This window comes from Gopherus flavomarginatus, chromosome 10 (assembly GCF_025201925.1).
Source record: "Gopherus flavomarginatus isolate rGopFla2 chromosome 10, rGopFla2.mat.asm, whole genome shotgun sequence".
Lineage (NCBI taxonomy): Eukaryota > Metazoa > Chordata > Testudines > Testudinidae > Gopherus > Gopherus flavomarginatus.
The window spans coordinates 63616056-63631973 of NC_066626.1; the positions used below are offsets into that span (position 1 = coordinate 63616056).

General features: G+C 42.0%; 1 protein-coding gene across 2 annotated transcripts; it reads left to right on the forward strand.

Annotated features, from left to right (window-relative positions):
- The first annotated feature begins 1486 nt into the window (after nucleotides 1-1486).
- Nucleotides 1487-5754, forward strand: CXCR4 (C-X-C motif chemokine receptor 4). 2 transcript variants are annotated; one of them, XM_050969327.1, is made up of 3 exons: nucleotides 1487-1659; nucleotides 4127-4680; nucleotides 4808-4941. In XM_050969327.1, exons 1-3 carry the CDS (start codon nucleotides 1633-1635, stop codon nucleotides 4845-4847), a joined length of 621 nt encoding a protein of 206 aa, XP_050825284.1. In that variant the 5' UTR covers nucleotides 1487-1632; the 3' UTR covers nucleotides 4848-4941. The 2 variants fall into 2 exon arrangements, with proteins under 2 accessions (XP_050825284.1, XP_050825283.1); XM_050969326.1 differs by having other exon boundaries at nucleotides 1495-1659; nucleotides 4127-5754.
- The last annotated feature ends 10164 nt before the right edge of the window (nucleotides 5755-15918 follow it).

Genomic DNA, 15918 nt, shown 5'->3' on the forward strand with positions numbered 1-15918 from the left:
ACCTTTGTTCGCTAATGGAGACCACAGCTTATATTAGCCATATGTATTCTCAGACATGATGTGAAGAAACCCTTGTGAACAGTAGCACAACATTGACTTTTGTCACATGCCCAAGTAATACGCCCTGCATCCAAAACTGGAGGCTAACATAGAGCCTAGACAATGTGCATTGTTAGGATAGGGGAGTTTCTATTGCTTTGAGAAGACCTTTGACAAAGTCCCACATATATGCCACAGAAGGACCTCAATGTGATTTATGTGCTTCGTTATCTGCAAAATTTATAAAATATTACACACACACACACACACACACACACACACACACACACACACACACACACACGATACTCACCCACCACAAAGAATAAACTGAACCAATGTTTCCAAAATAATTAGTATTTATTATACTCCAGTATAGAATGGATGCTACAGTTGTGAATAAATTACCCTAATTGAAACCTGTGGGATTACTCATTAAAGTAATTTACCTGCATAGGTGTTGGCAGCATTAGATCATTGTAAAGCAAGCATGCCCTTACTTTATTGTCTCAGTATGATTTTGTTAGTCCTTGCCTATTCCATCATTGCCAAATCTGGTGATTTATTGTAAACCTCAGAATATTTTGTTTTTCTTAAATTATTACCCAAAATCTCAGGTTTTTTAAGCTTCTAGCCCTCCTGCTTATAGAAGAAAGCTGGAAAAACGTGGACTAGAATTTTTTTTAAAATCTCATGCTTTTTCAAGCCAATCTCCTTATTTTTGGGGGTGCTGTCTCATCTTTTACAGCTCTTGTGGGCAGCAATACTGCCATTCTGGCACTCTTTCATATCACTTCCTTCTATTTTCTAGCTGTTACCCTCACTGCACACCCTTCAACATATGTGCTACTCTGAGTCTGGGCTGGGGTTGAAAACCAGCTGTGAGGAACAGAGGGTTGGGTCCCATGCTTAACTTGTGCCAGAGCTGAGCCCCTGCACCTCTAGGTTTGGCAGTTCCGAGCCCTGGCACCTCTGGGCTTGCCACCTCAATTGCTTGTGCCCGGTTAACTAACTGCCTGATCCTCCCACCTCTTTCATTACAAATTAAGCACCAGTTGGGTCCACTTTGAGGGGTGTCCTTCCCACCTCTGGGTCTCCTCCAGGTCATCCAGCACAGTGCCTCGTTATGAGGGCGAGCCTGGGCTCCATGGGGCAGCATAGGGCACTGGCTGAGAGGGGCTGCCCCCACCCCAACTCTGGCTACCACCGCGCCAGTCTGGAGGTGGAGAGCGGACCCCTGGCTGTTGGGCACTCAGTGCCCGCGGAAACGGCCGCAGGACAAGGGGCAGGGCACGGGCAGCAGCCTGGCGGAGCCTCCCCTCCCCGAATGGGCAGCCCGCCCTCCTCCGCCCGACCCCTAGGCAGCGGCTGGGGCAGCCGCACATGCTCACTAGCGGACAGGGCATATGCGGCTGACACCCCCCCGCCTGGGAGGAGCCACAGGCAGGCTGCCACCGGGGTGGGGTGGGGGGCCCGGGTGGATTATAAGAGTCCGGGGCGCGCCAGAGGGACTCCGGAGTTTATGTGGCGCAGCTGCAAGTTTCGGAGCGCAGCGAGACGCGTGGGCAGCTTTGAGGCACGGAGCTGGGGGGGATGGCGCACGTCGCGGACAGCCTGGATGTAAGTGTGGAGAGCTGGGGGGCTGAAGGAGAGCACCAGGCTCGGGCGGGAGCCTGCCCCCAGCACTTCGCGCTGCGCGGGAGAGGTTTGCCCCGGTTGGCGCCGCACCCAGGGAGCGCCTGGCGCCGGGGCTGCAGCCAGGAGCCCGCGCACGCACCCATGTGCCAGCTCTTTGCAAACAAAAGTGCATTGACTCCTGGGGCCAGCGTGCGGGCAGGAGATTGCAAGGGGCAGGCGCGTCCTCTCTGCTCGGCTGGAGACGGGGGCGCAAGGGACTAGGCGGTGGCTGCCTTCGCCTAACTGGACCCGATGTGCACTTTGCGTTTCTTCTCCCTCCTTTCTCAGCGCGCGCATGGGAGGTGCCCGGCGCTGGACTTTCAGGGCGGGCATCTGAAAAGACCTGAGCGGAGTCCCGCACTCAGGCTCTGAGCCCCGTTAAAACTTGGCGGGGTTTGGTCCCCAGCTTCTTGCTGTACTTGCGTCCCCTTAGGCGTTTTAAAGCGGAGCTGTCAGATGAATTTCAAACACTTTCCTTCCATCCTTGCTGCCTTCTCAACCAGTGCCAACGACAAAGGCTGTCCGTGCTGGCTTGAGCGCACTGTTACAATGTAAGATTTCGGGTGGATGGTGCCGCCCTGATGAGTTTGCTATCAAAGATAAAAGTTGGATCCACTTGGATCAAGCCAATTTGTTGCAGCAGCCAGCCCCGAAATTCCAATGTCTAAACACAGAAGGAGTCTAGTTGCTCCTAGGGTGCCCAAGTGCTGGGGACAGGTTTTGCAGCGCTGGATTTTTATTTTTTGGCTCTGCTATTTTTTCAGTTTAGCCCGTGGAATTTTGGGACCAGATACCAGATTTGGGGATTTGCAGTGCTGTGGAGCCAGGATTCATCAGCCGCATGATATTTTGGAGATGTGGTGGTGGAGTATGAGTTCCCACACTTTCTCTCCATTTAACCCGTGAAATTTTAAAGGGGGGGGGCAAATAGGGCCAAAAATTGCCTAGATCTGGCAAGATTAATCTTTTATCTATAACTTGTAAAATGCATAAATAGATCAATCCATTTGGAGCTGGTGTATCAGATTGTTTATAAGTGCCTTATAATCTCCTAGGATGCATAAACCCTCTGAAAATATTATATTTATATAATTTTTATTATATGTATATAAACGAAGAGTAATTGCATAAGAGTGGCCATTCCCTCCAACCTGTGTTGTTTTGCTAGTTTGGTTCTTAGCCGTTGGTGGTTTCCTGATGCACTTTCATGCCTGAGGCCGCCACTGTTTCGCTTCCTTTTTCCACTAGCGGGCACCGTTCAACAGTTTCCCCAGCTAGGCTCCAACAATCCCTTAGTCCCATGACGCCCGACGCCCTGCAACCACAGCAGAGGGAGGGGAAGGTGTTTGCTCTTGGTGACCTTTCTAAGGGTTGTGGCTCTCCTCTATTTAAGAGGTCACCTCTTCTGAAGAACTGTCAGTTGTTCCTCTGCAGGGAACCCTCACTATTATTGTTTTCTCTTGATCGCAGTAGTTGAATCAGTGGGAGATCTGGAGAAGCAGTGTTACTGGTTAGAGGATGCTTAGTTACGGACCTCTACACCTGTGTAGTAAGAATTAAAATGAAACTGTTCTTATGAGTGATATTCTTTGGAGACAAGTATCAGAGGGGTAGCCGTGTTAGGCTGTATCCACAAAAACAACTAGGAGTCCAGTGGCACCTTAAAGACTAACAGATGTATTTGGGCATAAGCTTTCATGGGTAAAAAACCCATTTCTTCAGATGCATGGAGTGCAAGTTACAGATACAGTCATAAATATATATTGGCACATGAAGAGAAGGGAATTCCCTTCCCTTCCCTTTTTTAACCATGAAAGTTTATGCCCAAATAAAGGTGCCACGGGACTCCTTTTTTTTTTTATTCTTTGGAGAGCTATCCTACAGTAGCAAGGGATGGGCTAGCCACTAGGCGATGCAATAGACCTTTTCCATTGGTAAGGTGAATCTGCTAAAAACAGATACAATAGGTGTACTGAAACCAAGATAACATTTCAGAGTGGCAATTATCTTTCCTGCCCGCTCCCCAGACAAACATTGTTTCCCAAAGGGGAGGGAAAATTAAGTAGAAGTGATCAAAACTTTTAAATATTGTTTAGATAATTAAGTTTAAAGTAAACTTAATCTTACTATGGTTTTTTGATTAGCATTTGGAAGTGTTTCCCTATCCCTGACCATGCCTTTTTAGGAGGCTCTTTAGACATTAATGTGAAAATATCTATACAATAACTCTTACAATTAGTGTTACAATCCTATTTCTTTATGCTAGTTACTGCTGTGTATTAAAACTGTGAATTCAAAAGTAGTAAATAATAGATAAAATAGGTAAAAGTAGTAAATAATAGATACATAGTGAACAGTCTTAGTGGAAGTGGAGTTGAGGTCTAACAGCTTTTCTTTCGTTTTATTGTAGCTGTATTCTGGGTTCACCATTGAATTTCCTGATAATGGCACTGATGAGCTTGGTTCGGGCCGTGACTATGGGGACTTCGAAGAGCCATGCTTTGGGCATGAAAATGCTAATTTCAACCGTATCTTTTTGCCAGTCATCTACTCCATCATCTTCCTGACCGGAATCATTGGCAACGGATTGGTTATCGTTGTCATGGGCTACCAAAAGAAATTAAGAAGCATGACCGACAAATATAGGTTGCACCTTTCAGTGGCTGACCTCCTGTTTGTCATCACTTTGCCATTCTGGTCTGTGGATGCAGCTATAAGCTGGTACTTTGGGAATTTTCTGTGCAAGACAGTCCATGTCATTTACACTGTCAACCTATATAGCAGTGTCCTGATTTTGGCCTTCATAAGTTTAGATCGTTACCTGGCAATAGTCCATGCTACCAATAGCCAGAGACCAAGGAAGCTGTTAGCTGAAAAGGTAGTGTACATAGGCGTATGGCTACCAGCCATGCTTTTGACAGTGCCTGATATAATCTTTGCCAGTACTAGTGAAGTAGATGGAAGGTATGTATGTGATCGCGTCTACCCTCATGACAACTGGCTGATTTCATTCAGATTTCAGCATATTTTGGTAGGATTTGTGTTGCCTGGTCTAATAATCCTGACTTGTTACTGTATTATAATTTCTAAGCTGTCACACTCCAAGGGTCACCAGAAGCGCAAAGCACTGAAGACTACAGTCATTCTCATCCTTGCCTTTTTTGCCTGCTGGTTGCCTTACTACATTGGCATCAGCACAGACACCTTCATTCTGCTTGGAGTCATCAGGCATGGCTGCAGCTTTGAGATGATAGTACACAAATGGATCTCTATTACCGAAGCCATAGCATTTTTCCACTGTTGCCTGAATCCGATTCTTTATGCCTTCTTGGGTGCCAAATTCAAAACATCAGCACAAAATGCCTTGACATCAGTTAGCAGAGGATCAAGCCTTAAGATCCTTTCCAAAGGCAAACGTGGTGGACATTCTTCTGTTTCTACAGAGTCAGAGTCTTCAAGTTTTCATTCCAGCTAACACAGTCTCCTTCCCATTATTTTGTAATAAAGAACATTAAAAAAAAAAAGTTACATGAGATTTCGGAAAAAACAAGACTGACCATAATGTACAGTTTTATTTACGGTTGGAATTTTATATTTTCTTTTAGTTTCTGTGAAGTTTAATTGACTTATTTATATAAACATTTTCATGTTGATGGCAAAGTGTCTAGGCAGGACCTGTGGACAAGTGGTTAGTTCACAAAGTTTTAGTACTTGTCTGAGTGTATAGATATGTGAACTAAAAACTTTTAGAGTGTAGCAAGTGACTGTTCAAAATTTAGAAAATGTTTTTCTGTTTGAATGTAAATATTCCAAATGTGTTCCTGTTTAAAAAATATTTTGAGTGATATTCAAGAATTCCCCCGTACCCCACTATAAGCTGTTTGGTTTACAATAGTTTAATTCTGCTGTAGACAATGTCACTTATAACCAAAGCCTCTTCTGTCAAATGCTAGATTTTTTTTTTCAATTCTTAGTAATGGATTGGTTTGCAAAACTCTGCTATGTAAGGTTGTTAATAAAAGTACATGATAAAAACTACTTTGAGTGGTATGTTCTTCAGATCTTAATTCCATATACTTTATTTTTCTTACCACTTTGAATTGATTATTAATGTTCAATCTTTGAAACCAACATAACTCATCTAATATGGGCCTAGGGGAAAACAAGAGATTTCATATATATTGCCTGTCCAATGATGAAACAAACTATATTCATCAATACAGACAACTGAGCAGCTTATGGTATTTATTTTGTACCAACTTGCTAATGCTTTTTCCACACAGTGTAGCCAACCTTGCCTTTACAATAGCTTATCACCGCTTCAGTTAAACTGTTAATGGCTATTTGAAAACAAAAAAAAAACATTCTTTATTGTAATATACTGCAACCAGAATGTCTTTTTAACCACCTTAACAGGTGCTATCAGCCTTTTAAGGAAAATCAAAAACATCCATGTTAGAATGAGATTCTAACTGCTCATGGTAAGTATACAACTTCCATTAGATGCTTTTTTTCAAGTGCTATCTGATACCTGCATGTAACAAAACAGATTGGCAGTGTGCAGATATCTTGAAAGGAGATTTTACACTTAATGTAATTATATACAATCCAAGTTAAACTCCCACTCTGTATAATACACATCAGAAAAATTTGAAATCATGTTTGTAAGTACAACTAGAATACAATCTAATACAAGTTCTCATGAGCCTTTTGCGATATCCTCACAAATAGATGATATCCTTGTCCTTTAAAATCATTCTACATGTGCTTCCCCTATAAGTGTATTATATTTATATTGTAATGCCTAAGGCAACATTGGGGTCTGATCCTGCTGACACTGACATCAATAGTGATAGATTAGACCCACAGTTTGCAAGTCAAAGGTGACAAATGCTCCAATTTAAAATGCCACTTAAGCACATGCTTAATTTTAAGCAGGTGAGTAGACCCATTGCAGAGAAGCATGTACTTTACCAAATCAGGGCCCTGCCACCCATTCCACAAAGCACAGATCTACTTAAACAGGAACAGGCCTCCAAAATGAGAGGGTAGAGATGTCCCTCCTCTTTCACCTGTTCATAACATTTCAAAACCCCTTCCTGATTCCTTATAAAGTCAAATCCTACACTTCTGCAATAAGCTGTAGGGTTTTTTAACTGGCCGTTCCATAAGCCAACAATAGTCAAAGTAGCTGAACCAAAATCCTTTCCTCTAATAGACATTTTATTCCAGCTGCAAACAAAGGTGGTATGCTGTTTCCTTTGTGAAAAGTGTTTTCCCCCCACAGAGCTTTCTCCATTGAGCTGCCCACGTCCTGGTACGAATCCCAAGCAAAGTCAATAGTTCGTTTGCCATGCAGTGAAGTAGCTTATTGTTACTGAACTCATGTATAAACCATGTTACTGAGACAAGGTTTCTTAAAAGTCAGTAGTGTGGTTTCATTTCTATAGTGTTCAGATTAAAAAAAAATCACATGCATGTTGCCACTAAGCTTAATTAACATATTCTGAGGACAGTATAACTTAACATTTATTCTGTTTAAAATTTCAAAAACTGTCGTTGGGTAATTTACATTTTTTGTCCTAGGGAAAAAAAATACTATTAGATTTAAAGCCGAAAAAACTCTTACAATTAGTGTTACAATCCTATTTCTTTATGCTAGTTACTGCTGTGTATTAAAACTGTGAATTCAAAAGTAGTAAATAATAGATATCCAACCAAGAAGGAAAGCTCTTTGAGTATAATTTTTGTGTTCCCACTTAAACAGAAGATATTGTCAAGTGCTTTTTACATGACTAACAATCGTAAGTTTTGTTGTTTTGGTATTTTTAAAAGATATATTGTTCATATTAGCCACACAACTCTCTTAATTGAAGCAGATATTGGCACTTCAGCAAACCCACTGAGTCAGAATGTGTTCCCACATGGGCGAGTATCCTAATGTTTTTATGGGGTTGCAGTGGTGTAAATGAGAGCAGAATTTGTAAAATGTGTAAAATCCGAACATTTTCTGTTTTTCTATTTCCTCGTTCTTTATTATTTAGGATACTTGCATGAACACAGGATCTTTGTGTCAGAGTTCATCTGCTTATTCCCCACCTGAAGTCATGTAATCCTCAGTGACATCAGCTGGGGAATTAGCAACAGGAACAGATGAATTCTTGAGGAACAAAAGATCCTGTTTTCATCCAATTGTCCTGCATAACAGAAAATACAAGGGAAGCAAAATAAGGAAAAAAGATATGGGGGCAGACCTTCCTAAATAGAATGTTGGTTTCTTGCTTTTTAAGTTTTCTGTAAAGAATCAGTTATTCATTGATTTTGACTCATTTTATTTGCACCCCTATCCAATTACTCAGTCTCCTTCAGTTCCAATTACAAAAGACTTACTGGCTATCAACCTTCTGCTGTTTAGTTGTTGATGAAATGTTTGTAGCACTCTAACATTAATTTAAGCCATTCCCATTAATTTAAGTCATTCCCATTACACTTTGCAGTCAGTCGACCTTTACTTTAGGCAGAGAATTAGTGGAAGAGAATGTGCAAGAAAACCAATAGTGCATGCTACCAGTGAAGACCATTGAAAGGAGACCTTTAAAAACAAAACACAGGAAGTGTTTCTGTGGAAAATAGGCTAGTGAATTAAAACATCAGAGGCCAATTCCTACAGTCTTTCAGGATTTATTGCACAAAATTACCACTGACCTCAACGGGATCTGAGAGAGTAAGCCTTGCAGGATCATGGCCTCAACATCTAGTAAGAGTTGTAAGATCTTTTGGGATTTGGCTCCAGAAAAGAAAACAAGTCAAAAATAGAACATATTTTTAAAGAAGTAAATTACACAACTTGAAACATTACTGAGATTTATGGAGACATTTGTAAATTAAATACAAATCTGTCACGAGGAAACTCATAAGAAATTATGGACCCAATTCTTTTCTGTTACACTACTACACTACACTTCTGCAGATTTGCAACTGTGTAAACAAAATGCAGAATTTGCCTCATTTTTTGAAAAATGTATTATCTTTAAATACATCATAAAACTGAGGGCCTGACTTTGCTCTTATATCAGTGTAAATCAGGAGCAATTTCACTTTAGTCAGTGGATTTACCCCAATGTAAAACTGGGTGTCAGAGGTGAATCAGATCCTCAGGGTCCAGTCTACACATTGGAATAATCTCTGGGCAAATCAAACCCGCACATCAGAATTTTAGGAATACAAACTTCAGTCTCTTTCCAAATTAGTCATTCTTTAGTAAGCAGAATAATCAGTTAATTGTTTAATTTTCAAGACACCCATAATGCCTAGTCACACCACTTTCATTATATAATAAAACAATAGCTATGTCTACCCTCTCCTAAAAACATCAGACAATGCACAGCAAATGCAGCACACATATAAACTCCGGTTACAACCCAGTTCATATATTTTTACTTGTGCTAAAGTGATATACAGGGTTAAAAAATCTATAATATATTCACTGAGGCCCAAATGCTCTCTTTGCGTGCAAAAGTGCTCAGAGGGGAATAGAGTAATACATACTCAAGCACCTCAGCTGTACTTGAATTGCAGTTTGCAAACTCTCCTTCACTGGTCTGGGGGACTCTCAGGGTTCGAAAGCGAGCAGAAGCAGCTGAGTAGAGGGACTCCTCCGGATTCCCCTGCAAACAGTTCTATGTTTTTTGCCATCCCAAGCATGGCAGTCAGGTAGCCTTCGGCGACGTTTCTGCAGGAGGTCCGCTGGTCACGCGGATTTGGTGGCGGTTCTGCCGGTGATCTACCGGTCCCGCACATTCATCGTACCCACCACCAAATTGCTGCCAAAACCGCAGGACCAGCGGACCTCCTGCAGAAAAGCCGCCGAAGGCTGCCTGACTGCCGCCCTCACAGCGACCAGCAGGCCGCCCACCGCGGCTTGCCGCCCCAGGCACATGCTTGCTGCGCTGGTACCTGGAGCCGCCCCTGCCTGCAAACTTGTGCCTCAACTTTTGCAGCATGGGACAGTAGCCATACTCCCATATTCTGTCATTCTGAGTGGTTTGAGGGAGTGCACATTGAAGGGTTAAGGCTGCCTTGGGAAACATTAACTCTCCACAAATTTTCCTATAGCTTTCATTTGAGGACCTCAACACACTTTAAAAACATTAGGTAACGGTCTCAATGACCCATTGAGGTAGGTAAGTACTATATCGTTTCATAAATTGGTAAACTGAGGCACCAAGAGGTTTAGATCCCGATTTTTAGAAGTGCCTATGGCTCCCATTTCCTCTCTTTTTTAGCATGTCTGAAAAAATCAGGCCCTAAGCAACTTGCCCAGGGTGACACAGTGAGCCACTAGCAAAGTCTGAATTAAAACACAATCATTTAGCTACTGCTGTGATGGGAGCATTATAAATGCTAAAGATTAGTTCAGCAGATACCTCTATCCCCTGGAGCATGCAAGGAAGAACCAAGTTCAAAGTAACTGTCTATTTTCCTTCACTCTGCTGCCCCAGCTGGGAGCACAGTCAGAATACTTTGTGTTGTTGGAGAAGGCATTACACAATAATTCATTACATTTTATATTCTCTCTCCTATGCTGGCCAAATCAGATGGCATGGACTCAACACTTCAGAGCTCAGTTCTGAACTTGGGTGGTTCAGAGGTCATAAACAGAAGTTCCAGGATGCAATAAGCAGGTGAAGGAAAGCTCTCTTGTTTTTCCTTGTCTAGTCTTGGCAAGATTTGGCACTGCACAAATTTTTTAGAGTGAGTTCTACATCCAAGCTTATGTATCAATCAGAACAAAATCACCAGGAAAATATAAAGGAAATTACAATAACCCATGTAGCCATTTACACAAATGCTGAAAGGTTTATCTTGTGATGGTGGCTCTCAAGTTGGACAATGAACAAAATGGCCCATTCTACACGTTCAGTTGAAAAGCCCATTTTTTATATTGTTTGGGAAAGGAAACAGCATGATGAGGAAGTACTTCCTTGAGCCAGACATGCCCCAAAGTTCCCTAACAATGGTGCATTCTCATATAATGCAGAGTGCTGAAACTTGGGAAACACTTAAGCAGATAGGGCCCTGTTAGTTTTGCTCAAAGGATGCCACTCCCTCACTTTATGTTTGAAAGCTCTACACGTTAGGTTTCTCCTTGTCGTTAAAACACAAACACAATTGCCGGTCACAAGTAGGTAGCAGTGTAAGAGATGACTGAGATCACTGATTATGAAGAGTCTACAATATTTAGAATTTCAGAAAACATTTTCTCTCAATTATACAAAATTTCTTGACTTTTTAATTTTTTTCTCCCAATATATATAATCTTTAACACGCCTAGGGTTCATTAAGCTTTTCACACCTACTGTAGTGCAGTAAACAAAGTTCTGATTCTGCTTCCACTCTGGTACTGATGCAGTGCAGAGTTACATGGAAGAAACCAACATGACGTTTGCTCAGAACAAGTCCAGTCTGAAAGGAGGCTGGCTCACATGTACATAACCATACACTTTCATGTGTAGATCCAAGAAATAAAATCCTGGTTCAACTGAAGTCATTGGGAAAACTCCCATTGATTTCAATGGATGAGGATTTCATCCAAGGTTATATTGCAGGTGGGATAGGAGGACACAGTGGTTAGCATGCCTACTTTCTCAAGTGTGGACAAGTCACCTGTGACATATTCTCACTATCTGCAGAATCATGCCTTTTATTTGAACACATTCTTATAGCCCAATCCAACACCAGCTGAAGCCAAATGAAGTCTTTCCACTAACTTCAATGGGAGTCAGCAGAGATGACCTATGCCTGCCCATAGTGTGTATCTGGGGGGTGGGAGGGGCAGAGTGAGGGCAGCCGGCTCCAGCACTGTTACTGAGCATGCTCAGTCCATGTGAGCAGGCTCAGTACAAGCCAAGCAGCAAATCGGGGGGCGGGGGCGGGATATGACCCTGCGTATCACATACACACCCCCAGTACCACAAAAAGGTAAACATTTTAACATGGAGCACATGGAATTGTTCGGCTGAATGTAACTGAAATAAAATACCATATAATTTACTTTTTTCAGCAATGTTTTGTCTTGCTGTCAGGAGCCCTGCATGTGTAGCTTTCAACAACTCATGAGCAGTTAGTTCTAGTGGCACCTATTTAAAAGAAATGGGCCAATATTTTTAAAATACCCTCTGAAATTCACATCAGAACAGACTCTCACCAGACAAAGAAATTTAAATTTTTCATTAAACTATCACACTGTCTAGTCATTTTTTTGCTATTGATGTTTTCCCCTGCTGTTTCTACTCTCCTCTTTTTGGAAGTTACAAGAACATTTCTCTCTTCTCCTGCTTTGCCTGTTTTTTTAATATATCTTTATAGATTATTAAACAGTTCTACAAAACTATACATAACGTAAAATATGGAGGAGCAACAAATAAACACTTTACAAAGCACAAATCCCTGGCTGTCCACAATACTTCCTTAGCCATCTCATGTGCCTCTCTCCTCCACATCCGGGTTTTGCCTTAGACAGAAGATAACTTCCTCCCATATCACATGAAATTCTTCAATTTCCTATTGAAATGTTGATTTTTATTCTCAAGTTTATTATAATGCAAACACAGCCCAGGCTTGTTTACGTCCTAGGCCCTTATTCAGCACTCCTTAATCAGGTAGATCTCCTGCTGACCTCATCAAGAAGTCTGTCTGAATGCAGTGTGCTGAAGAGGCCCCTTATCTGTGTGTCAGTGTCCTCAGTGATGTCAACACAGCTCTGAGAATAGGTTTTGTCAATTAACTTTTGTTCTCCATGCTGGCGGCTACCACTGCAAAGCAATCATAAAGCAGGACAGCCGTCATAATTATCAGTTTCATGTCTAAGTGTCACCCTTCCCTCAGCGTGCGGGACATTGCAAAACAGCCACAATAAACGTAACAAACATGCAAAATGCAAACAGAACATCTGACAACATTTCTCTTACCTCCCACTCCCTTCACTCTTCCAGGTTGCGCCCTCGGTAGCAATTTCCCATGCTTGTCTTTGCACTCCTTCTCCCGTGCTGTCCCTTATACCAGGATTCTCCATCTGGGGCACCAAGTGGTCTTCAGTGAATTGCCTATTTAAAACACACTTCTTCTGCGAAGCTTGTCAACGATAATCCACCAAAGAAAGACATGTTGTTACATTTAACTACATTGGGCTAAACTGTACCCTCCATTACCCTGGAGCAATGCCTCCACTAAAGCCAGCGGATTCATATCAGGAAAACAGAGAGCAGAGATTGGCCTGTCTCTCTCTCTCTGTTGTAGGCGGTTGTTGTTGTTTTAAATGACACTGGTAGTTAAATATATTTTGTGCGAATCTGGATCATTATGGACCTGAAATATACTACTTTCTGGTTAGATTTTAAGCTCTTGGAGACAGGGATCATTTCTCTCCTGATTTTGTACAACTGGCCAGCACACTCTTGTAACTCAAACACAAGTGTACTGATGAATAAAGCTAGGGACCTCTGACAAGAATAAAAGGGGAGAGGGAAAGGATTATTATATAAACAAATGGTCAAGGTGAATATACTTAAAAAACAGTGTATATAGTTGAACACCGGAGACAATAATTTTAAATTATTCTTTAAAGGTGTGGATGGATGGACTGAGATGGATGACAATAGGAAACTGATTCCACGCCTCCCACAACAAAAGCTTGATCATCAAGATGGAGTCAGAGCACAAAATCCTGTCAGCATACGGTTGAAGGAGATCTTTAATAACAGTGGCGTTTTAAACTAGAAGATATGTAATAGAGCGCTGCAGTTAGACTACAGAGAGAATATGATGGGATGTTCTACTTTTCTGATTATAACTTTTAAGATAAGTCAAATGTGAGAAGCTAACCACTATCAATCTTCATCCAATATGCACAAAGTCCTCCGAGGGTAGACACTGGTTTTCATCTTACTTAATACTAGTTAAAAATTAGAAGGGCTTTGCCATTTAAGCATTCAGTTTTTGCTTTAAGTATTACCCTGTAAAGCTCTCCCGACTGTTAACTGAAGCATGAAGCAAGGGAGAAACTGGTTTAGAGTTTAGAAGTGGGGCTAGGAAAAATGCTTTCAGCCTCAGCCTGAATCCCAGCTTTGGTGTAAGGCAAGAAAACATAGTAACCCCTATTTCTGTTAGCCAAAATGAATTGTTGTGCAAATCTAGGTTGTGTTGTCTGCATGACTGGCGCTACGCAATGCTCTTGGTACCCTGAAAGAGATGGAACTGCTATGCTCTGGCCAGAGTACCCAGCACGCAACAACACAGCAGCCTCACCGGTTTTGGAACTGAACAGCATTTCTAGCTAGTGCTGAGGGAGTACTGGAGTCATGACCCACTCTCATACTGCCCCTTCCCACTAGTTACTACCCAGGAGGGCACTAAGAGGGTCTGCCCTCCCCAACACTTCATGGCTGACTTCTGCATAAAGAGGGGGTGACGGGTGAGGGGTACAGTGTCATTGAACCCTCTCCACCCCTTGCACACCCAGGCAGGGGCCACACTGGCCCTTTATGCATTCACAAGCTGCAGATCTAATCTGCCCTCTTGCTTCAGTTTCCTTGTAACCACCAGCAAACAGCAGAGATGATTTGCTCACTCAACCATCTACTTATCTAAATCCCTCCTGTGACTGCTCAAGCAGGAAAAGGGCACCCGGTTATGGATATATTTTTCCCTTAAGTGCACAAGCACCAAGCAAACTGAGATAGGCAGACAGTTATCATTTTCACCATTAAGTCCTTAAGGAACTCAGGTCACTCAGTGCAAGCAGGATGTTTAAGTGCAGATCAGCTTCTTGTCCAGCAGGCAATAAGTTGTTATATGTCATTTGTTCTGACACAGGTTTCACTTGTCTTGATGCCAAATAATAGAATTTTTCACAAACCTACCAGTAGGTCTATAACATGTCAACAGCATACCAGCCTCGTTGTCAGTGCGCAGTGTCTAACTTATGCAACACTGGACCTGATACTGCTGCAAGTGATTTTGCTTACTGGCAAAATGGTTGTCAGTTTAAGATAAAATTAGTGGGCTTGATTTTCTAGTCCTTTGCACCTTATGAGGATATACAGCTCCATACAAAGTGAGTGTAAACCACCACCAGATCATGCAGCATTTCACACTCACTGTGCACAGGTACAAATGAAAGCAGCAAAGAATCCTGTGGCACCTTATAGACTAACAGATGTTTTGGAGCATGAGCTTTCGTGGGTGGATACCCACTTCATCAGATGCAAGGTACAAATGACTGGACAAACTGCACGGCAGTGGAAAATTAGGCTCATGTTTCCACATACACTTTATAACTGGCGAGAAGGGCTTCTGCTTTGAAGAAATGCAGCTCTCCCCCATCCCCCTCCCCCAAGATACTGTATGTGTGAATACAAACATCAAGTAAATAACTGAGGAGGGCTATAGAACGTGTCTGCACACAAACTCAGCCCATGCACCAGAAAATTAATTGAACCATACAGCATCTTCCCTCTCCCTTCCACAAAACTCAACGTAAGCTGTCCATCTATTTGTGAAGAAGCTCTTCAGCCACTGAAGTATTTTTAATCCTGAATCAGCAAAACCCGATAATGGATCTGAGCTGCTGGAAATGAAATTATTTTATAAAGAGTGGAGTTAATCCAACCAAAGGTCAGTGGAGATCAAAAATGCTGTCCGTTCAGGACTTAATTATATGTTCCTACCTTTGTGAGCTCCTAATTTCTTTAGATACCTAGGAGGTTATCTCATGGCTAATGCCTCCCAATTGTATTAATGAAACCATAAGCCCATTTTAAATCAAATTACTGATGATTATCCAGCTCTAAATCATGGAGAAGGCCTGCCATTTTCTCCAATTGGAAAGACTAATTTAATTATAATGACTATTCTTTCCAGATGCTCTTATTTGTTCCAGAGTATAACAATAAATATTCAGGGTTTCTGGCAATGAAACAATTAATTGTTATGATCTGGAAAAGGTGTACAACTAGTTCTAACACATTGGAATTGTCAAACTGCTCAACCATTTTTGTCTTTACTATTGGGATTCACACAACTCCACATACAATATTTCATGGATTCATTCCCAATAATGAAGGTAGTTGAGAAATCTGAGCAGATGCTAGCAGGGGTGCGAAAACAATTTTTATAGTAGAGGAGCTGATGATGGAAAGCATG